Source organism: Egretta garzetta, unplaced genomic scaffold (genome assembly GCF_000687185.1).
Source record: "Egretta garzetta isolate BGI_Z169 unplaced genomic scaffold, ASM68718v1 scaffold142, whole genome shotgun sequence".
Taxonomy (NCBI): Eukaryota; Metazoa; Chordata; class Aves; order Pelecaniformes; family Ardeidae; genus Egretta; species Egretta garzetta.
The window spans coordinates 589,920-613,438 of record NW_009258955.1 but is presented as its reverse complement, the minus strand read 5'-3'; the positions used below and the strand labels follow the sequence as shown (position 1 = coordinate 613,438).

The window sequence follows — 23,519 nt, the reverse complement described above, 5'->3', positions numbered from 1 at the left end:
GGGCCCCTCGGCCGGAGGATGGCGGCGCAGTGTGCCCAGGAGAGCATCTACAACCTCCTGCCCCGCCTGGAGGAGAAGCCTGTCAAGCCTCCCAGGTACGTGGGTGTGACAGCACCACTTGCAGACACGGTGACTGATTCTGGCAAGGCAATATGTCTTATGGGTAACAGGTATTAGAAAAAAAAAAAAAAAAGAGGCTAGTTTTTGCGTAGTTATTGCTCCTCCTCATGAGTCACTGAGGGTTTACAGCCTGCTCCACGAGCTGATGATTCAGTTTGGTATCTTCAATGCCATCTTGTTTGTGAGGAATTACGTGACAGCTTTGTTATTTGCACTGTTAACAATTTTTCAGTGAGCAGCTGAAAAGTTGGGATTTTTTAGTTTTCTCAGTGCCACACTTCTGTTCTTTTCATGCATCAGGTGTGTCTTCAGACATTGTTCCTTTTGCTTCCCTTTCTCACCCCTCGCCTTAGAAACATTAAAAATGCCTTTTGCCCCCCTGAGTATTAATTCCTTTGAGAGTTTTTGTAAAGTTCCTACTTTATAATTAAGCAATCATACAGTTTTTTTAGGTCTCTTATTTTACACAAAAGAAAACTTATAGTTGGCATTTTCAGTGAAAGGTTAATGTAGGTCATAATAGCTTTAAAATGAGCAGATATATCAGTGACACGCCCTAGAACAAAGGTACTTATCCCTTTTTGGGTAAAAAGGTTCAGACTTGTGAGATTTCTAGTTCTGAACCTTTTCCATGTAAAAATAGATAATCTGTTTTGTTTCCAATGTGAATGAAAGATACATTTGGCAGACAGAGGAAAGTGTAATGACAGTATGGCAAGGCATGCAGCAGACTAAAACCATTCCTGTCTTAATACCATCCCAGGGATTTGGATGCTGCATGGCCATCAGGTTCAGTTTAGGCAAGGGATTCCTTAGGTTGGATGCAATCTGATAAATCCCCTTCTGATCTCATTGACTGCTGTTGTCATCCCACTTCCTGCTTTGGTTCGCAATGTGCCAAATACTCAGCTGGTAACAACACATGGTAAAACCATGATCTGACCAGTTTTAACTAATGCATACAAAACCTAGAGTCTTTGATTTTTTTCAAATTAATTCATGTATATTTCACTCTCAACTGACCAGGTACTACTCGTGAAACCAAGGCAAGCGTCCTCATTTTCCCCAGCTTCGGTGTCCCAAGATGACACCTAAGGGATAGTACCTGTCTTCTTATAAAGATATTGTCTTTTCTCCCCTTGCCAAATACTGTATGCATCAAGATTCTCAAGTCCCCCATAACCATGTTTTCTTCCTCATGACTCTTTCTAACCCTATGTTATCAGTGTATGACAGCATTCAGCCACTTTCTTGGCCTGAAAAGTCACTGGAAAAATGTAACTGCCACATCTCTCTGTTCAAAGGAATGCCTATAGCTGTCTACAAAAGACATCTTTAAGAGGCAACTTTAAACCTTATGCCAATATGTAATAAACTCAATACCTCCTCCTTCACTTCCTTGTTCCAAGACTGTGTGTCCCTGCTAGGTCAAGCTCCTTGTAAAATCACTACGTTTCTGTACTGTGTGGCTACAATGCCACTCCTAGCAAACAGTGAGGAACACAGTAATTTATGAATTTGGTGGGTTTATGCCTATGTCTATGGCTGTTTGCCATGAATTTAACAGAAAAAAAAATAAACCCTCATTCCTTGTAATTAGAGATATTTCCGGAATTATGCATAATCTTACATACATAATCTTCTTTCTGATTTTGGAGACCAAATCTCCAGAAGACAAAATAAATTCACATTTTTAATGAGGTTCTCTTACATTTTCTAATGTTATGATCAAGTACAAATACCTGTATTGGACATTTGCAGCTCATACACAAAAGCTTTTATCAGTGTTGCTACTATGGCTCCCATTCACTGGCCCAGCATTACATCCTTTCTTTCATCCTGTATCAATATTTCTGTGAAGCAGGATGCACTATATGTAATCTTTTTGTTCTGTTTTTTCCTTACCTAAAAACATGGATTAGTTTTTTCATAAACACTTAGGTTTTTTCTGTGAAAGAAAAGCGCAACTGTTTGTCAGTTTTTGTCTACCATAAATTAACATGCCATGTTTCCTGAAGATGGACAGATTTTAAAAGATACAGTGAGATAGCCTTAGCTTCAGGAGCAGGGAGTTCTGCTCCTTCAGGAAAACATCTGAGACAGCTCAGTCCTTCAGACAGACACAAGATGCTGCTAATCAGCTAATGATTGGAGAACATGTTTGCATACTTTTGATTAAAGCAGCAGTTACAGTGCCATATGCAACATTACACCAAAACAGCAGTGTGTGCATACAGCTTTTCAGATCTGAGCCCTTACTGATTTTTGCATTAGCCATTTCAGTTAGTGCCAAAACCACCACTGATTGCAGTAGTTCAGGATCATAGTTTGGATCTGTGTAATATAAGAAATATACAGTTTGCTGTGCTATTTCAGAGCAGTCATCCATCTCACCTAATCTCTCATAATCATCTGTAACAGATGGTTCGATAGCAACATTGAGACAATGATACGGTCAACAGTGATAAGATAAACTGATGATCAAGAACATTCTGTCCAATTCTCAACTACGTTTGACATGTTTTCTGAAGTATGAGGTTTTACAGACCTCTAAAATATGTTTCATCCCATAAAATGAAGCAGCAAATGTTCTCATCAATACAGGTCTCATCTTTTTTGAAGTCAGCTGAGCTTTTCCTTAGATATGTTTGATCGCTGTGTTATGTAATGTACAACGTACTGCAGCTGCAGCTTCTGAAACAGCCAAGATACATTGGCATTTGCATCTTTCCCATACTACAGACTTTCAAATACAGAAAATCCAGCAAAGCAGGTTCATGAGTACTGTTTTCCTGTAGATATACAATGGCTGCATAGTTTGGATGGATTTTGGAACAAAAGAAGTAGCTCTTAAAAAAACTTTTCAAAATTGAGTTAGTTAAAAAATAAGGACCAAAGTGTGTAATGCAAAACCTCATAAAAATAATAAATTCACGTTTCTGTCAGACTTTTAGAATGCAACACTCAAAGCAATTTATTTCTAAAACTTAAGGTTTCAAAATACCTCTTTTCATTATTTATATTAATAGTGCATACGGGAACCATTTCCCAAAGTGTGATAATATGGACCTTGGAGACACAAGAGAAGAAGGAAGAACCAAGCTGACTTAAGAATCAGAAGTACAACTTGTCAGTGCAGTGCTGGCCTTTGTCTTAGTATGGAGGCTGTATGAATGATGGCATTTATTTGGGAGAGAGTATAAAACAAAATAGCTTGGGCTTTTGGCATGAACTACCGCAAAAATGTGTATTCTTTGAAGAAGTACTTTTAAAAATTTTCTGGCCTTTAACCTCCTTATGGCTATTTTTTTCATGTCTAAGGTATATATCCACATTTAGACCATCAGTGAAATGTGAAGTAGCGAAAAATAAAGCTCAGTGGAAAACTATGGGACCAGCAAAAGTTGCAGTGCCATCTCCAAAAAACTTTCTGCAGAAACATTCAAAGGAACCCAAGCTACCAGCAAGTAAGCGTAGACATGAAATATGTGAAATGTAATGTATTTTTTACATTTTAAAATGAATAATATGAACGTTGAAAGTAACAGTTAATTATGGAGAATAAAATTTTTAAAAATTCATTTTTGTATGGTGGGGCAGTTTCCATTGTTCCTTTCATAGTATTTATGATATCAAAATTATTTCTCTCTTTTACAAAAATGTTTCTAATTTATTGTGTAAAATACTGAAACAAGCAACAAGGAAATTAGATATGTGATTAGGAAATACAGTAAGCATTTACTGTCATGTGGTACAAAACCAGCTGAAATACAAAGAAAAATTATGTTTCTTTTGGCTGCAGCTATTCATATATTGAAGGCGTATTGATGGTATGTTCTATGCCACTGATATTTCAATTTGTAATTATGTAGTTCAGATTTGTACACCGTTCTTTTCTGCAACAGATAATATGAATGGGGGTTGTGAATGTGAACTTGTTGTTTTCAATGCTTGAAGAGATATGGGAACAATATGTGTGCCTTTCTTGATGCTATAACTAACATACAGCTTTTACTCTTCAGCACCATTGTCAGCTTTTAATCCCATAGCATTAAATTGGCTGGCAGTGCTCAAATCATAGAATTTTTTGGAAAGCTGCATGTCACAGAAATAAGAAAACTGGAATATTTTGTTGCAAAACTCATTCTCTCTTTGAGCACAAACCATAATTCTGGGTATAAGGAGTTGACAGTTCTAATGTTCAGCCTCATGGCCGGTTCTGCAAGGGTGGAGTGACCTTAGTGCTGCTGGAGTCCTGAGTACATTGCTCTCAGAATTTGTAATTGAGTTCTAAAGTTTCAGCCTGAAATTGTTTTTCGCCTGGAAAAACAGAAAAGCTTAATGTATAGTATAAAAATAAAAAAAGCTGTCTAAGAGAATGTAGGAGTCTAGCACCCAAATTTGCGTGGCACATGCAAATGGCTTTAGCACTGAAAATGCAGGCTGTCCCAGGAGGCTTTGGAGGCTTAATGCCTCAGGCAACGTGGATTATTAGAACCTTAAGGTAAGCTTTGGCCCAAGAGGTCCTGTAGGCATCCTGGGTTGTTTTTGAACAAAGTCTTCACTTTTTCAGGAAATCTGAACATAGTTCAGATACACTGGGATGTAATTACTGCATGACATCTGAGCGTGAATGCTTCCAAGCTCAAGACCTTGTTAAATTACCACACTGGTGTTTTAGATGGGCATAGGAAAGTTGGTTCACCAAGGATTTGGAGCTGTTCATAAGATCCCTTTTAAGTACTTGTATTATAAATTAGTGTCACCTACTTCAAATTTGCTATATATTAGGATACAGCACTCTGACCCATTTTTCTGAGACAAGCAGCTGGCAATATTTCTATTTCAACTTGTTGATTCAGGGCTTCATATTAGCAATACATCCTTGGGTGTTTGCATTTGGAGTCAATGTACCAGAGCCTCAAAGTGACTATGACACATCATAGCTTCCATCCAGACTAGTAGTTTCATTGCCATGATTAGATCCTAACACATCTTGAGAAGGAACCATATCATTAACTTAGAAAGTTCTTGTACCTGCGTTGGATGGAATTTCATACCTACCTCAGAGAAGTTACACTGCTTAATCACCTCTTTTAAAGCATGGCACTTTCATCACTTGGAATTTAACAAGTTATCAGTTGTGTAAATGGGATTATGGCATTGTCTTTATGGTATCTGTGCCGCCTTCAAAACGGGGTTTGATCCAAGTGCTTAAAAAATAGATTGCAAGTACAGAACAGGAAGATTAATTTTTTTTCCCTAAAGTCTGGGATAGTGTCATTCTTTTAGAGTCTGATTACTCACCACTTCCTTACAAAAGGTGTGTTTCTTAACCTTCAGCTGAATCTTGTATTACTGGACTCTGGCATTCATTTTAACCAAGTTCGGTTGCTGGCTCCAGAAGAAACAGGGGCTCCCAAACCAGCAAGTGTGCACCAATGTACTGCAGATAAGGGTGAGCCAGAGCTCACTGAGAAGCTTCAGAGATCTTGTTTCCAAAAGGACATCCTAAGAGAAATAGAGATTTAAGTCTGTGGTTCCTACAGTACTAAGTTATGGCAAGCTATCAGGTTGTAAAAGCAAAACCCAGGAAAGCACCAGTTCATGGGGTCAGTATCAGGAAACCAGCTGTTGTAGGAATGAGCTCGGTCACATCTGACATTACAGTTATTTTCTGCCAAAGAAGAACGTGAACTCAGACAACCTGAATCAAATCATTATCCCTGATAATGACTGTGAGTTATATCTAGTGCCAATGTGGTGGGAAATGAATTGTCTTTCATCACTCACCTGAAGTCCGACTAATCAGGAGACAACTGACTTTCTGTTGGTGCCTTGGAGAAAAGATTACGCTAGAAAGGAAGAGTTTCTATATTCTCTGGAGAAAGGATTGTGAGAAGTTGTTTACGAGTGTTAGGGAGCAGGAAGAGAGGGCTTTTCCCTAAAGGGGAGGTGAGGCAGAAATTGAGGGCAACCACAATGCAGGTTAGGCAGCGACCTCACCAACAGGGTGCAGTCCCACCACACCAGAGGCAGGCAACCAGAGTGGGTGGTGATGAAAATGTGTCCTATCAATGGCCTAATGACCATCAGGGAAGACGGGGTAACAGGTCAGGTCCATCCACTGATTCCACACAGCTCTTCGGGAATAGGACTAGGGGCAGGCATGGCTGAGACAGCTTAGCCTGGTGCTGCCAGCCCACGGCTCAGCTGAAATGGGGTTCCTGAGCCCATGGGTGTGGGGTGGGTGCCCTAGGTGAGACTGGGCAGGGCCATTAATGCCTAAGGGCCCTGACGACGAGCATCTCTAGTAGAAGTAGTTTTAATTACATTTGAAAGAAGACCCATATTACTGCAGTTAAGAGGAAATGAATGGCATATTATAACCAAACCCATCTAAGACAACATAGTATTTCCTAGGTTTTGAAACTCCTGTTATGCCAAACAAGCCTACTCATTTTCATCATAGTACATTCCTAGTCAATTCTTTCATTGTAGATACAGTTGGTTTCTATTTTTATGTAATTTTGTACATAATTTTTCCCTTTTGAAAAATGTAATAACATTAAATTGCAGAGCTCTTCATGGTTATTGCTGAGAATGTTTACATGCTCAATTCACAGGAAAAAAAGAACAGGATAGTAAGAAACTGCCTGCATTATCAGTGCCACGGAGGACAGATCACCCAGTTATGGGAATTCAGAGTAAAAAGAATTTTATAAATATGAATGCAGTTGCTGCTATCACAGGATTGCCTAAAAAACCTCAACCTATTTATGTTGATAGAAGACAGGGAGATAAATATCTGCTTGAGACTTCAGGACTTGTTCCAAAATATATTAAAAAACCGGTAAGTTTTATTAAATTATAGTGGAAATAGTAGTAGCAACACCTGTTTTAGGTTCTTTACTACATTCTCCTATGCAATGTTTATGACTCTTTTTGAGATGTTTAGATACCACTGCTGTTTGTGGTAGATGTTTGAAATTCATCAAGGAGAAATCACTGGCACTAGAGTTGTGCCTTGCCTTTGCTCTGTATTCACTTGCTTATTCTGTCAGCAAAAAACTGGCAGACTGGTGCTGCTAAAGCAACAGCATATGTGTTGCATTGGGAACCCAGGGAGTATCTAATGGGGAGACAAATTGAGTTCTGTGATGAATGAATGCTCTTTAGGAAAGACAGGCAGGGAAGAAGAGGAGGGGTTGCCCTTTGGATGAGGGGCCTGTTCAAATATATGGAGATCATCTATGGAATTGGCAACAGGCTGGCTGAGCTTGTGGGTCAGGATCAGAGGAAAGGCCAGTAAGTGTCAAAAGCATGTTTCTTATGGACCATCCAGTCAGGTGAAGAAATGGATGAAATCTCTTTAAGCAATTTGAGGAAAACTTCAGATCACAGTGCAGCTTCTTACGGAAGACTTCACCTTCCTTGATATCTGCTGAAAGGATGACGCAATGAAAGCATTCCAAAAAGGTTCCTGGAGCATGTCAGCAACAGCTTAACACAGATGGTGGATGAGCCAACCAGTGGTCATGATCTTCTGGGTCTGCTACTTATAAATGAGAAAGAACTGCTCAGAGATGTGATAATCAATAGTAGTCTTGGTTGCACAGGCCATGAAGAAGTTCAAGATCCCCTCCTCGTTGGGGAGCCAGGTGGTAGTGTACAGACCCTGTACTTAGGAGAGCAAACATCAGCTTATTCAGAGAACTAGTAGGTAGGACCCTGCAGGAGACAGCTACGGGAAGTAAAAGAGCTTGAGAGAGCTCACGTGCCTTTAAGGACAACCTCCTCCGAGCACAAGAACAGTCCATTCCACTACTCAGGGAAACAGGATGTATGAGGAGTCTGGCTTATATAAACAGGTAACTCATGACAGAGCATTATGCAGAGAGAGACATGACATATGACATAACTCATGACAGAGAAAATGCAAAAAAGTGAACCTGCAGCCCTTGCAGTACCTTTGCATGGCTAAATGTATATGTAAACAATGCTAGTCATAGTGCTACCCAGTACTGAAGGATTTGTGAATCATTTAGCATCTGATAGAAAGAAGGTAGACTCCAGTACCTTCTGGCAGGGCTAGATAGGCTTCGTTTTACAAAGGATAAAGCAAAATAGATGTGTTCCCCCAAGTACATTTGGGATATTCAGAAATTATTTTTACTCCCAGAAGCACAGTTCTGCCACAGCCAGTATGGGATAGTTTATCATTCCTAACGAGTCCAATTTTCATGTGTGTGTTAACACTATTCACTCTCTTCTGTGGCATGCAATGTTCAGCAAAAATCAGGATACAGGAAGACCTTTCAAGGAAAGTATCTAAGGAATGTGTTTCAGAACCTAGAATATGACCCCATGTAAAAATGTAAAATAGCTTGCTGTCATTAGCAGGTTTCATACTTCTCACTCAACCACCACTTCTTATAAATAGACATTTTGGTTTGGGGATTCTGTTGTCTTCCAAGGTTGCAAAAAGAAATTGAAGGGAATTGGTTATACATTTTGCTCAGGCTACAAAGACAATCGTGTTTGATACTTCTAAGAGCACTGTGATTTAAGATGTTATTGCTCGGTGGCACAAAATTCCATTTCAAGATGTCTTTGCAAATGTAATATACTATGGATGACAGGTATGGCTTTGCTTCCTTCTTAAAAGCACATGTAATAAACTCCTTACTTACCCATATAGGATTATGGTGTTACACCAAAATATGTAACACAGCGAAACGAAGAAATGAAGAGAGCTCAGAGGGAATATGAGGCCAGTATCTTGGAGCATCTCAAGAAAAGAGCCATGAAACGGCTATCTGATGAAGAAAGGAGAAGTCTTCTGCAGGTGCATATTTTGATTTAGTGTAATTAGTAACATGTACAAAAGATTAATAAGATAATGTAAAGAATAAAAGTATACTAGATTTTTTTAAGTGAGGCAAATGGGTTAGCTACTTTTTCACTAGATGGAGCTGTAGAACAGTTGTAAACTGAATGGGAGGGAGCTGATTTAGCTACTTTTTTAGTCCAGGTTTACAAATACTTCAATTCTGTTAGATTCCTATCTGCCTTAATGACTTGGAATTTCAGTGAAACTTCAAAGGAATGCGAGAAATCACCGGTATGGATTTAGTGACAGTTCTGACTCTCTACTTGTGAATCATGGAAAAATACATTTTTTTTCCCCCTGATGCATAACATTGCCACTTTTATTGGCAGTTTCTATCTTCAGGTTGTGACCTCACTGACTAAAGCATAAGGTCCCGCTTTAAAACGTGGCAAAAACAGAAAACAGAATTAAATTGCAATATATTCATAGAACTATGACTGGAAATATTGTATTTTGTCAAGCTGTTTTGGATACTGTCTTTTATACAGTTTTTATTGCACAAGACTTTCTAAAGAGAAATAATACCATAAAAGAAGTAGAGCAGAAAAGCAACATCTTAAAAGTATATCCAATCCTTGAACCGGAATTTCTCATAACCACATTTTAGCCAGATTTCCTATGAAAATGAGGCTTACATTACTGTGATATCTGTTTATCAGTCTGTCCCTTGATGACTTGATCTTAGCAGCCACCTGAAACAAATGAGCAGATGGATTAACATCTCCAAGATTCTAAATTCCCATGAAAAAGCCAGCAGAATATTTAGAGAGAAAACACAGTGACTAACTCACTTGCAAAGATTAACTGGTTGATCAGCAAGATCCAAAATAGCTAGTGTGATGGTGTCTCTTGCTTATGCAGCAAGCAGTAGAAGCTGGGAAGGAGTATGGGAGAGAGGTGAGGGTATTGCATTGGCAGCAATATAAAGAATGTAGCAGCAAGGGTGAAAATTAAGATTTTTTATGGTGGGAAAGGCATGGGACAAGCTGATGGCCCAGCAAGTTAACTATGCAGCAAAAATATGTATGCAAAAAGGCATATGAGTTCAGCTGCTCACAGTTCTGTATTTAGTTTTATTAAAATTATGTTCTATTTTTTAAAAATACAAGAGTGCACTGAAATCTATTTTAATTGAAAAGTCTTTAGATTGGTTTTATTAACTCAGTATTTTCTTTTAAATTTTTCCAGAAAGTTTGCTCTTTCATGGGCCAGATTACTTACACAGTTATATTGTCAGGAGGATTTAGTGTCCCCAGGGTATGTGGCTTCTGCCCAGTGCTCAGCTGCAAACATATGGGAATTCCTGTCTTTTAAAATAATTAACATTGCTAGTAACACATGTGCACTATCTGATTTGAAAGAATATGTGGCAATAGATGTCTGAGAACAAAATCAAGCCTCATGAACTTACAAAAATAAAGGGAAATAATTTGTGCCAACATTTTTTGAACTCTCTCTCCATTATGCTTACTTTGGTTGGGATTTTATGGGAATAAAAGAGTATTTTGATAAATGCAGTACATATTTCTCACTGATCCGGCATGTATTAGACTTCCTTATATAGCGTTAGATACTCAGTTTGTGATCTAGCCCATAGCAGTAGTGGTCAGCATATTACATTGCTGTTGGAGGAGCTATGAGGGAGATTTTTACGTAGGGAGTCATGACCTGCTTTTGATTCACCACTCTGTAGGGATAGAGTAAATTGTGATGAGTGCATGCTCTAAGGTGTTCTAAAACTCACTGTTTTCAATTATTTCCAAACCATTTTTTACTAATGTACACACAAAAAAATATTTAGAAGAAGCTATGAATGACTATTCTATGAAAGTTTTGGAAATACTGCATTTATTTTCATGACTATAAATTTGTAAACTATACCTTATGCCTGGTAGACTAGGAGCTTTAAGTACTGTACAGCCTTGGATTGCAAAGACAAGTAGCATTACAAGACAGTAAGTAAATAAGCTTGTTGCTCTTAGTTTCATATGTTGAGGTAGGGTTTTTAAATTTATGTAGATATTTGTATATGAAGATTGTTGGAATAACCGTTACAGACAACACTTAGATGCTTAACATGAATCTATAAAAAGCACGAATTGCTATGCAATAAATGCACTGCTTTGAATCATTACAATACTAGTTCGTATTAAAAAGTATGCTTGCCTTAGTATTGGCAGGGAGATGTAATTTTTTTCTGTTAGATCAATTCATACAATGGACAAAGTCAGACAAGTTTTTAAGCACAAGAGTCCTTGAGTTCTGAAATAGAAGTAACAATGTTCAAAGTTAAATATGTATTAAGAATAATTTCTCTAAATTTAACTTCAGTATGTTAATGCATTAGCCAGTCTGGGAGAAAAGGTGCTTAACAATAATGGAGAAGAAGGACATGAGGTTGGAAATCACAACATGCTGTAAATCAGTGGGTTAGCTGAATCCAGTTTTAGTTACAGAGGAGAGCTGAAAACTTTAGTTCCCAAGAGAGTAACTTCAGTTCTTCATTTTTGAAGATCCTTTGTGATGTCCTCTAAGGTAACAGAACTGAGATCCAAAAACATTTTGGAAGTGTTTTCTTCCCGATAGCCATATTGTATTATTTACTGATTGCTGTATGAGTTCCTTGTAGTAGGTGTAATTATTAAGTTCAGCCACAGAGTTTTCATGAGGACACTTGATGCACTGAATAAACTCTACTAAATCCTCATACATGCATGCATAGGATGTGTAGATTTTTTATAGATCCTCTTGAGGAGAGAAGGTAAGAGCAATTGTTGCAGTAGCTGTGAGGATGTAAAGAAAAGTTTTACATTTTATTTTTCTGCCACAGTCTGGTTCCATGCAGCATATCTTGGTGGATAAAAGATTGTCTCTGATGTTGAATTAACAAGTTGATGAGAGCATGTTTCCGATGATTGCTTGGGGTTTTTTAGGCAGGGTTTTAGTCTTGGGGTTTTATATGTGGAAGATACAGTTGCCTTTATCTAGTAAGGTAATACTTTGCATAGCAGCATTCAAGAGAGATAGCAGTTACTGAAATTGTTGTTGATAGGGTCAGTGACAGGTTTTTTAGTCCAAATAATTGATAAGTTGTCTTTAGATGTTATTGTAAGTGTAGGTTAGGAAGGGAATGCAATTATTTAGAATGTTTTCGAAGTAGCTCATAGAAGTTAAAATATCGTGGGATCAGTTTGGTGTCCATGGTCTGAGCAAAGTCTCAGTTATGGAAAATGAAGCTGGTGGTGAGATGAACTGAAACTGCTGCTGAATTTTGACTGGAGTTCCAAGCATCGGTACTCTTGTGATTACTTAAGGTAGGTAACACCACTGTCTGTGGCAGCCAGGTTGCTGTTTATGGGCAAGTGGTTTCTGTAATGCAGTTTGTAAGATATTTCCTGTTGCATTTTGGAGAAAAGGAGGCATTTGGGTAACATGAGTTTTGAGGCAGCTTTTATGAATCCTAGTAGTTCCTCAGTGAGCGTACCAGCATTAGATACAATGGGGCAAAGTTGCCTACCTGTAGATCACTGAAAGCATAGAAAGTCTCTTATATAGAGTAAGGAAGAGTCACTCTTCACTCACCTTGTGCAGTTTTTATTGAAGATACTGAGGACTGGAAACTAAGTGTACAGGCTTCCTTGGGTTCCTGGTAGGCTACAGAGTTGACTGTTAGTCACACTGACATACTTTTTTTCAGTTTAGCATTTTTGTAGCTCGTCCTTCATTTGCCAGTTTGATTATTGTTTTGTTGCCTCTTAAAGACTGTAATTTTTTCTCTCCAAGGCACAGAGTTTTATAAAGACAATTCCTTACATTTCATCAGCATGAGTCAAAGTTATTTCTGTTGCAACTACTTTAACTTTTAAACATTTAATTCATTTGGTCCAATTAAGATGATTAAACATTATCCATACCTTTATCTATTATTTTAACATTGCTGTGACAATTATCAAATGCAATACTAACAAAAAACCCTAAGTAGTTTATATGCATATTATTCTTAATGAAGGAAGTTTTTCTCATATATTTCCTTTTCATTTAATGGCACTAGGGGCTGAAAAAGAACTGGGAGGAAGTGTATCATGAATTTCAGGGTCTTTCGGTAGAAATAGACACCGTGCCCAAGAAGTTATATAAAGAAAAGCTGGAATCACAGATGAAGCAACTGGAGCATGACATAGAAGTAATTGAGAAGCACAAAGTTATCTACATTGCAAATGAGTAAGGACTGTTTTTCAGATATTGCCTCTTCCCTCCTTTTCTTTTTCTCTATCCCTACATCTCCAAGAACCGCCCCCCTAAATTCTCAGCAGAAACTGACACCGCCAACTGTTCAGAAGGAAATATTCAACTAATATAAATAGAAAACTTCATAGAAAAGTTGTTACATATAGATCTCATCTGTATACTTCACAAAATGTTTTGAAATAAAATTCTTCATTAAACTTTGAGTATAAAATCATGAATTTAATCTATTATTCTTTGTAATTTTTATTAACTACTAAGATTTCTATAAAGATCATACAAAAAGCATAAAAAATACCGTTTCCTATGTTTGGAGCACTTCTTTCCTTGCGTAGCCAAAACAAAGTGAAATAATTGGCTGCTGAAGACAGCTTGGTAAATATAACTTCAGGGTGGGATGGCTTCCGGACTAGTTATTAAAGAGCTGTTGGGCTTTACTTAAAAGCTTGAGCAATTGTATTTCTAAACAGCTTGGCTTCTGCATAACATTTTGTGTACTCATTTTTGTTACCAAAACCAATTTTTATAGTGGAAGCCCATAATAATATAGACTTTACACAATACAGATACCACATGTAGCTTGTTATGTGTGTTTATGTAGAAATAATTCTGTAATACTATAGTAAATCTACAACTAAAGTAGAAAAATGTGTTTTGATTGCTATTATGTGTGTTAGAATGAAAGCAATATACTAGCATGTGAGTCAACGCCTAGGCAGAAATTATATCAGCACATTATACTGCAATTATTTGCATTAAAGGAAAATTGTTTTTCTTTCCTACTGCTTAACCTTTGCTTCAGAACACAGCTTTTTCTGTAGGGTATCAATCACTACCACCAGCAGCTGTTGTGACATCATAGTATCTGACATCAGCAGAGGATGAAGAAAAAAATTTCAAATGAACTATTAAAAGCCAAATTTTCACGTGCATTAAGTTCCTTTCATAAACTCGTCAGGGAATGGCTTTGAAGACTTCACAGTGATTCTAAGCTATATTTCTTGTGCTTCTTAAACCTGTCTATGACATACACTAGGAAAGCGTGCGTGAGTAGGAATGTGTATTTTGTTCTTTGTAACGTATTGTTAAGCAATCATGTTTATTTTTGAAAGATATAAGCTGGAAGAAAGCTGTGGGTTTGTAAAACATTAATTTCATTTACTGTTTACTCAAAAGGATGACTTGTACTGTATATTTTAACAAAACCACACCAATTATAAGCAGTTAATAACATGTCACATTATCTCCTAGTGAAGTACAAGATGCCTGTCTTAAGAAATGCAATATAATCAAACGTGGCTGTTTCTTGTGGCTTAAAATAAAAAACTAGATTTGACTCCAAAACAGCGTGCATTCCCACTGCCTCACTCTCAGCTTTTAGTTACTTGTACGCCATTTGGCTGAGATAGGCTGAGGATCTGGATTTGGTTCTTTCATATATCATCAGTGCTAACTTTATGGAAATGCAAAGTAGGTGATGGGGTGTGCCAAAATTTGGGACGAGCAACTAGGCCATACTTGGAAACATTCATCATTCACCACAAATAATGACTTCTTTTTAAAATTGTTGGAAGGATCCAGTATATTATTGGGAAGTTAGGAAGTGAACAGGAAGGGATGCAAAAAGTATTCCTGCTCAACAGGAGAGGGAAAGACTAAAGCCAATGCACTTCTGTAGCTGAGTGGGCTGCCACCAGTATCTTTCAACAGTACTGTGGGGGGTTTTTTTGCATAAACCTCATACAGTGCTTTGCAGGTGGCTCTGCTGCCACATGGGAAGTTCCCCTCTTGATCCATGTGAATAGCTTCTGTCTCCCTATGGGGAGGTTGTAACTCCTTCCATCTATTTTGATGTGCATTCCATACGACCTACCAACACTTCTGATTATGGAAAAAAATATATGATAATGAAAACCATTGAAAATACACACAGAAGGATAACATTCTTACCCTTTAACTCTCTCTGGGAAGTCTGACAAAACAAATTGACAGAATCCAAAGAATGTAACTCCATATTTATATGTTCAGGAAATGCCAATAATTGACGGTGTAAGGCTCATGAATCAAGTGATACGTACCATCACTATAACTAAAGCAAAAAGGTGAGTAAACTCAATTGTTCTGATGGAATTGTTCCTTTATAAAAGATACTAAATGTTAACAGAAACAAGTCTCTTTTTTTTTTTTTATTGGGCAGCTTTTCTTCAACCCGTATCTTCAGAACTGTAAGTCCTGAATATGATAATCTGTTTCTGGAACTCCCTAGAGTCAAGTCATGTTGAGACCCAGTGTGCAGACCTGAGAGCAGAACTTTTGCTGTGATATTTTGAAAGAAAAGGAAATTACAATGTTCTTTAATTTAAAAAATGTTTTAGCTGTCTTCTTGGTTAAAAAAAACCACTAATGTATAAAAACATAGCATCTTGGATGTTTCTTAACATCTCAATTTAATATTAAGACGTCTCTTGTGACTTTGATTTTACTCACAGATTAATTAGTTTTCATCAGCAGGAGCTTCCAACCTCCCCCACCTTTACTATGGCATTTTTACTGTGACACAAGCTGCTGGAAGTTTTACTGGGGTTTTCAAATACATTCTGAGCACTTGCTGAGGGTGTAAGTTGTGTAACTAAGCAAATGTGTAAAGTGTGTATTTCAAAGTTACTGCTGCCAATGGTAACATTTCTACTGACTGTGACCAGCTGCACATGAGTAAAGAAAAGTAAAAAAACCTCAAGACTGATCAAACGCTTTCCTACAAACAGCTGTGTTTAGAATAGGTGAAAAACTTTTGGTTTTCCACACTTGGTCTTTCCAAATCATAATTTCCTGGTGTTTCACCCTCACAGAAAAACCATAGAATTATATCAGCCCTAGCTGGATTAGGGCTTAGTCTTCAGAAATTCAATACATTTTTGCAAATATAAAAGTGAAATTTCAATAAAATTGCTTTTTGTGGGCTATCACTAAAACAGACCCAAGTCACACAAGCTGTGGTACTTAACACTTTTCTGTAGTGAAGTTTGAACTTCAGTCTGCAAAACCAGCCACCACTATGGGAGTTCTGTCCACAGGCTAAAAAGGAGCATTAGCAGTTGAAACCATCCTCTAAATTCACTAGTCAATTACTGATAATCAATAAAATCATGAGAAAGAAAAGAATCAAAATGCTGCTAGTGCTTCATAATTATTTTATCAAACTGGTATTTTTAAATGGTCAATATTAAATTGGATAACCATCACAGAACACATGCTAAACTTGGGATGAATGCTCTATTGGTCAGTAAGAGTTGTGTTGCCACAAACTGAAAATATTTCCTGTTGGAAGTTATGCATTACAAAACCATGTATCTATTCTTTAAAAATAGCAACATGAAATTACGATAAATATCTCACTGGCTGTTCTTCAGAATGAACCTATTTATATCCAGGACGGAAGGGATCAGATATGGCATCGTCACAAACACGGGGAGTTCCTGATTGTTTGGCTCTGATAGAGCTGCCTCGAGCGAGCATCAGATCCGACGGGAGCATATGGGCTCCATGTGGCTGGCCTCAAAGCACAGTGGTTTCTTGGGCTCTGCATGCGTTATTGGGGATTAAGTGTGGGACAGTTCCTTGAAATCTTCCTTGCTGAGGGGTAACCTCCTTCCCCTCATGAAACAGTAAGGACAAATTCTGTGGGAGAAATAGTATGGGAGAAATTCCTCACCAATTTCGTTTTCCTTAATCTATGTAGGTGGGTTTTACCATAGGAGGGCATGTTCTGGCCTTTTGTATACTTTTGTGAAAAACTGGTGTCACAAACAGCTTCTGTGATCGCTCTGCCACAAAGCTAAAATCTAGCCCTTTCACTGGCGTACATTCCAGGGAAAACAACTTACCGAAACATTCCAGCCCTAAGGAAGGCAGACATCTTTTAGATAAGAAAACTTCACATATATGCAGATTAATGGGAGTCCTAGATAAATTCTAGTCCTGGTCAATGCTTTCATCCTCAGCTTTACAATGTTTGTAATATTAATAATATAATTACAGGAGAGACAGGTGGCAAAACCTATTATTAAGGTTGCCTGGCGTTTCCCATAGCCAGGGAAGCCAGCCACTGAGCTCTGCAGCCGATCACCCGCCCTGGTGGCTGGAGGCGTATGGAGCCTGACCAAGCTGAGGAGGACTGGCCATTGCTCCCCACAAATGGACAACCGAGGTAGCAATGTATACTTGATTGCTGAATGCCTAGATTGTAATTTTTTTTTCATTCTTCCTTGATCTTGCTCCAGCTCCCTTTTATTATGTAGTGCTATGTAAATTAAATGTGAGTAAATTCTGGGTTTTCATCCTCCAGGCTAAGCAGTGGCATTATGGTAGGGATATGAGGTGAGTTGAGTTTCTTGTTTGTGTTCTTTTCTTTGCTGTTTAAAGGGCGCTGAGGTAGATGTGACTTCCACTTCACCAAGTTATAAAGAACATACTTTTTTTTTTTTTCCCCCCAGGCTGTACCTCCACAAATGGTTGTAGCTGAGCAGGTGCAGCCAAACAGTAGGTTATGTTCCTGTCAGCTGGTCTTGTTGGTGCTGCTATGAGGATGAACTTCTGTTCAGTCACGATACTAGCCTGTGTTGTTAATTCATTATTCCATGCCTGCCTCCACAGCATGGGGAAGTTCACACAAATGTGCAAACCCTGGAGTAGCTTTGTCTTCAAATCCTTCCTCAAATGTTCCTTTGCAAAGGTGCCTACCAAAAATTTAACAACAGCTGAGCTGCTGCTGAGCTGAGATTAGGGTTTATTTCACTGACCTGTGTGGTTTCCTTGAACTCCCCTGGCACTGTAGCCAGTTGTTTCTTGTCTTAAGCTTAGATTGTAAGTTATCTGTGGTGTGGATCATCTTTTTCTCCCTTTGGCTTAGTGTCAGACACATAATTTTTGTTCGTAAGTAGAGCTCCTACGTGCTTATAATAATAATAAATATGATCATCTGGGGAGGAATTAAGAGCATGCAATAAAAGGAATGGATTCAAGTTGTTTGCTAAAAGGATCTGTTTTCCAAGAACCCTCATCTCATTTGTTTCAGCAACTGGAAAGTAGGAGTTGAAGGAAGAGAAATGAGATTTAAAGCACTTAACCTATTCCCTGGAGCAATATGATTTATTCATGTCTTTGTCATAGAATGTTTTTGAAATGCAATGGTAAATGACTTATACCTGGCTTTTTCACTGGTAGCCATTAATACTTCATTTCTCATTTTTAGGGTTCCTGACTTCTGTAATTTGAGCCTATATGTTTTAAACACAGGATACATGTGCCTGAAGTCAGAAGCTATGCTTTGAACCCAGACAGCACTATATAATAATTTGAAAGCTATTGTCTCAGACTGGTCACTCAAAATTAATGAAATTAATGTTTAATTTACTCTTGCTAGATGAGAGCCTCCATATGGAGAATTCAGGTGACTCAATCCTCTAATTCCCAGGTATGCTGTAAAGATAGACAAGTACCTCTAGAACTGTTCCCGTATTGCTTTGAGGGCCATATTAAAGCTAAAGAAGCAACATCATAATTCTCTCTTCAGAAGAAAAAAAATCAGTATTGTTCAACATTTGGCCCCAAGCACTGCACAATAAGGAAACCACCACGTTTTGCTCTTTGCTCAGGAGAACGGTCTGTCTTTTACACAAATGATAAAATTAACAAATGGTCTAAATCCAGCATTCCAGCACCCTGAGGGAACGGGTCATTCTGTGCAGCAACAGAGCTCAGGGGTCGCCTGGCCATGAACATTGAGCTGCCTACACTACAGGAGGACTTGCTGGACCAGATTCTGCTTTTCAATACACATTTGTTACTGCACTGTTTATTCTAGGCAAGCTGTGAAGTATACAAAATTATAACAAAGACCACTGAGCTATTTGGGGGTAAAAAAAAAAAGAAAAAGAGGGATGAAGCCAAATGAACAACCTCCTTTAAAAAGAAAACAAACTTTAACAGTTAAATTAATGACATTGGGTGTGACTCAAAATACATTTACAATTCCCTGACTAGTTTTCATGGCCATGCACGATGAATTTGTCATAGGATATGATGTGAGCAGCATTTCTTGAAAATAATGCTTTATTATTCAAACATCAGTACTTCTCAACAGCGGGTTAGGGGAAATATTTACATAATATTATGAGGGAAATAAAATTTATTCTAGTATTAATGGACAAAAGGAAATTTCTGTTTGTGTTTATTTCAGCTACAAAGAATTCTGTATTAATCAAACATGAACCTGAAAAGCAGGAAGAGTATCTTCAGGAGCCAGGAAATTGCAAAGTGAAGCTCTCGCTGCTCTAGTCTGGCACAGTGAGATTAATAACAAACAAAAATGTAGTTTTGTATTAAAGATGTTTATCATGGACCAAATAAGTCAAAGCCCACAATCCTGTCAAGCAGTGCCTTACACTGATTTAAAGATCACAAAAAATTAAAAACCTGACTAACATCTTGAATGGCAGCTTTTAGGCATTTTCTTGATATCAAAGTTCTCATAGTTAATTTTCAAAGCCTAAGTCAGTCTCACAGACTCAGTACAGGTTAACTGTGATTGATAGCTAAATGCTCTGAGTTTCCCTCATGGATCTTAGATGTTGCAGCTGCTTTAAAGCTGAACTTTCCAGTTTCCCAAGGTGCTAATTCTGCTGAAATGGAAGGTGGAGAGAAGCCAGATCCCAGCTTGCAGTGCCATTCCATCACCCGCACAGCACAGTGGTCACAAAGGGCAAGTATAGCATCTATACTACTGCATATCACAGGATGCTACCTAGCCCTGCCTAACTGGGCAGCTTTTCCTACAGTCTCCCTGGGTTCTCGAATGCAGGGGAATGGTTTGAAAAACTGCTTCATGTTCTCCCAGATGTCCATAACACTGTCTGACAAATACGTTCTGCCACGCTCAGGGTCCTCGGCAGCCACCCTATGGACTGGGTAACCGCCTCAGGTAATGCAAAAGAACACTAAATTCTGCAATATATTAAAGCTGGATATGAAAGCAATTTTTACAGTTGCTTTCAACGTGCCCTGGAGTGCTGTATCTGCTAGACTTCTGTTTGTAATATTCTCTTCAGTGGCCATTTTACCCAAAAATGTCTCTCTCTGCAACAACTGGAGGGGGGAGTTTGCTTACCTTATAACTGCTAAGAAATGCCAGGTTTATGCTTGATAAGATTGTTTACAGTTGTGCTGTTCACACATCAGCTGCAGCAACAGGCAGAACCAGAATAAGAGCTCTTACTTCATCCTCTGATTGGCAAGCTTCTACCTAGGTAAGCCATACCTCTTGAAATATTCTGGATATTCATGCTTTTCTTGTCTATTTTTGGTGCTTACATACTAAACAGAGTTGTCAAATGTTTGTTGTAACTTCTTGGGAAGAGAATACATAATAGAGTTGCAAAAAGTTACCTGCTAGGTAACTCCATGATAATGTTTGTCTTGGACTGCTTTCTTGATATATCCCTGCCCCCAACCTTCTATTTTCAGTATTTTTTTCATTAGAGCTGTGGAAGGGTAGATGCTACATCTCCTACTTTTACCAGTAGGGGTAAAAGGGTAAGAGCGGAAAAGATATGTAACCAAAATTATAAAGTTCGTTCTGTAAGGGCCCAAGATATAAATACATTCACCAGGGATTTGCATTTAAGTCTTAACTCTGCTTTGTTTCTCTGTGTGTCGCTTCTTCCATCTGCTCCTTTATGTCTTTTGGCTATGTGTCCAGACCTACCCGGACCTACGAGTAAGCATGATCTACCCTATTTTCTTTGGTCTTTCCTCTCTTGATCATTTCCCGTGGTTGTATATCTAAAAGTGTTTATTCTTTTCCTTCTATCTTTAGTTTATAAACAAACAGCTAAACAAAGGTAACAGGAAAGTTTTGCAGAATGCTTACAGTCTTTTTCACAGTTAAGACTCTGATGTCATGTTTTAAATAATCATATTTTGGCCCTAATTAAAAAATATCTTGAAAATCTACTCTAAATTCATTCATTCTATACCAGTTTGTACTGTAAAAACGCAATGTAAGCATTCAGTAAGTGCATATACCTCCACAGCAAAATCCTTAGCAGCTTCATTTCCACCATGTACAAAGAACCTCAGTAATTCTAGTTTCTGTTAATTCTGTGGGTTTACAGAACCACGAATTTGTCTCACTTGCAACAAAAATTAAAAAATGCATTTTATGCCACTGAAAAAATCTTACATGGGGAAGAGCAACTTTGTGGATTAGACCGGTGGCTGCTGATAGCAGTACTACCCTTCAAACTGTACCCCAGGTAAATTTATCTAGTTTTTCATTTCCATATTCTTATTTATCGTTATTAGTGAGACATGACACTTCATGACACCTCTTAAGTGAGCCCTGTAAAATTATTGTAAGAGAAGAATACCAAAAGGAAGACTTGACAAAACACAGTCATCCAACCTTGACGGGAAGAACAAACACTTCCTGCTTAAGTTTTTCAGCACAATGCCAGAGGAATTTACTTTTGCGTATTTTGTTCATGTTAATCTTTTCCAAATCATTAAGCTTCTGCCTGTGTAGTTAGAACAATCTCTTGTATTCCAGTGGTCTCATAAAGACTGTGGTTAAAAAAGACAGAAAACTCTGTAATAGCAACCCAACTAGTCCGAAAGGTAGAAGAAACAAGTACTCATTCGTCAGTGCCAAAATTAATCTGAGTTTCCAGCTGTAATCCAAATATCTTCAGAACTATGGAGCCCAGTTCTGTGATATTTATGCGACAGCAACTTTACCTGTAACGTGGTGGTAACTGAATCAGATTGCATTAGCTTTAGAGTGAATGTGGGCTTTAGAAGGCATTCTTGCCCACCCCCAAGAAAGAAGAATTTCAAAATCTTCAAAAGTGATTGTGGGTACAAATCAACAGCATTTAATCCCAAAGTTTAGCTGAAACATTAGACTTTCTTTCTCAATAGTGGTATGAAACATTGACATGCAACTGAAATGCAAAAGTATTTAGGGGTTTTGCTCATTATGAAAATCTCCTATATATTTTACAAAAATATGTTTGTTTACTTTAAGTAGGTTCATACAAATCTATATATGCTGTTCATCAAATTCACTAGTTTTTATTGTTTATTTTAAAGCACTGTGAACAGGAACTATTTTTCCAGCACTCCTGAGGCTTATTCTGGAGTCGGCCTCTGTCTCTTTGTAAATCTGGTCTTCTGTTCTTTCAGATGTGTTGTCAATAGTAGCAATAGGTCCTAAGAAGAGTTCCTTAACCCACCAGAAAGCAAACAGATCTGGCCTCATATAAGAAACAAAGCATTTATCACAAGATAATTTTCAACAATGCTTTAGTACTTAGCCAGACTTTAATTGGTGATTCATTTATAGAAGCTTCTTAACACCAGATTCCTCAGCTATTCATTGTCCTATCTGTTCTAATGTAAGTGCACTAACAGGATGCACCTTAAAAACCAGCCCATCTTGGACACCAAAGCCCTAGTGCAGACACACCCGTGGTGCTCTCTGGATTCATCTGTCCTGACTTGTGACCCACAAGTCTCAATGTCTACGTCCTAGAAAGCAGTGTACCAAATTGAAATGTCTTCCTACTTAGTTTGTAAGAGCCCCTCAGGTATCACTAAGCATATTTCATTATGCCCGGGTCTCTCCTAAAACAATTTTTTTTCTTCCCTCTAATAATTTCAAGTATAGGAATGGCAGAATTCTACCAGTTGTATATTTAACAGATATATACTGTAAACTATCACCAACTTCCACTTTTAGGAAAGTGGAATACGTTCCTAAAAGCTGTAATTTTACCCACAGTGGACTGAGAGAGGCTGTTAGCATTTTTCCCAAAAGATAGGATACAAAAAGGATAGAGTGAGTCCAAATTTGAACTTCTTATATGGATATATAAAGGCAGACAATGATCAGAGCAACCCTAGAGAAGAAGCTAGCTCCTTCTCATCTGTGAGGCTGTGACAGCAATACATTAATAATATTTTTTATGGAATTGGAAGGAGGATGGCACAAGGCAGCATGTTTCCTGATGTCTTCTCCTGTTACTGGACAAACAGCATGAGAAACATGAAGGTGGGCTGAAGACATGGGGAACAGACCGCTTGCTCCAGCATGTAGACAGTGGTTGGGAAGAAAGAGCACCAGTTCAGAAGTCAGCAAAGATGGAAAGCAAGATTAATTACCTACTGGAAGTTTGCTTTCTGGCATCCAACACCCCCTCCCCAC

General features: G+C 38.1%; 1 protein-coding gene across 1 annotated transcript; it reads left to right on the top strand.

Annotated features, from left to right (window-relative positions):
- Nucleotides 1-18: 18 nt before the first annotated feature.
- Nucleotides 19-13,238, top strand: ENKUR (enkurin, TRPC channel interacting protein). The gene is made up of 5 exons (XM_009634538.2): nt 19-95; nt 3,442-3,587; nt 6,747-6,973; nt 8,822-8,968; nt 13,065-13,238. Exons 1-5 carry the CDS (start codon nt 19-21, stop codon nt 13,236-13,238), a joined length of 771 nt encoding a protein of 256 aa, XP_009632833.1.
- The last annotated feature ends 10,281 nt before the right edge of the window (nt 13,239-23,519 follow it).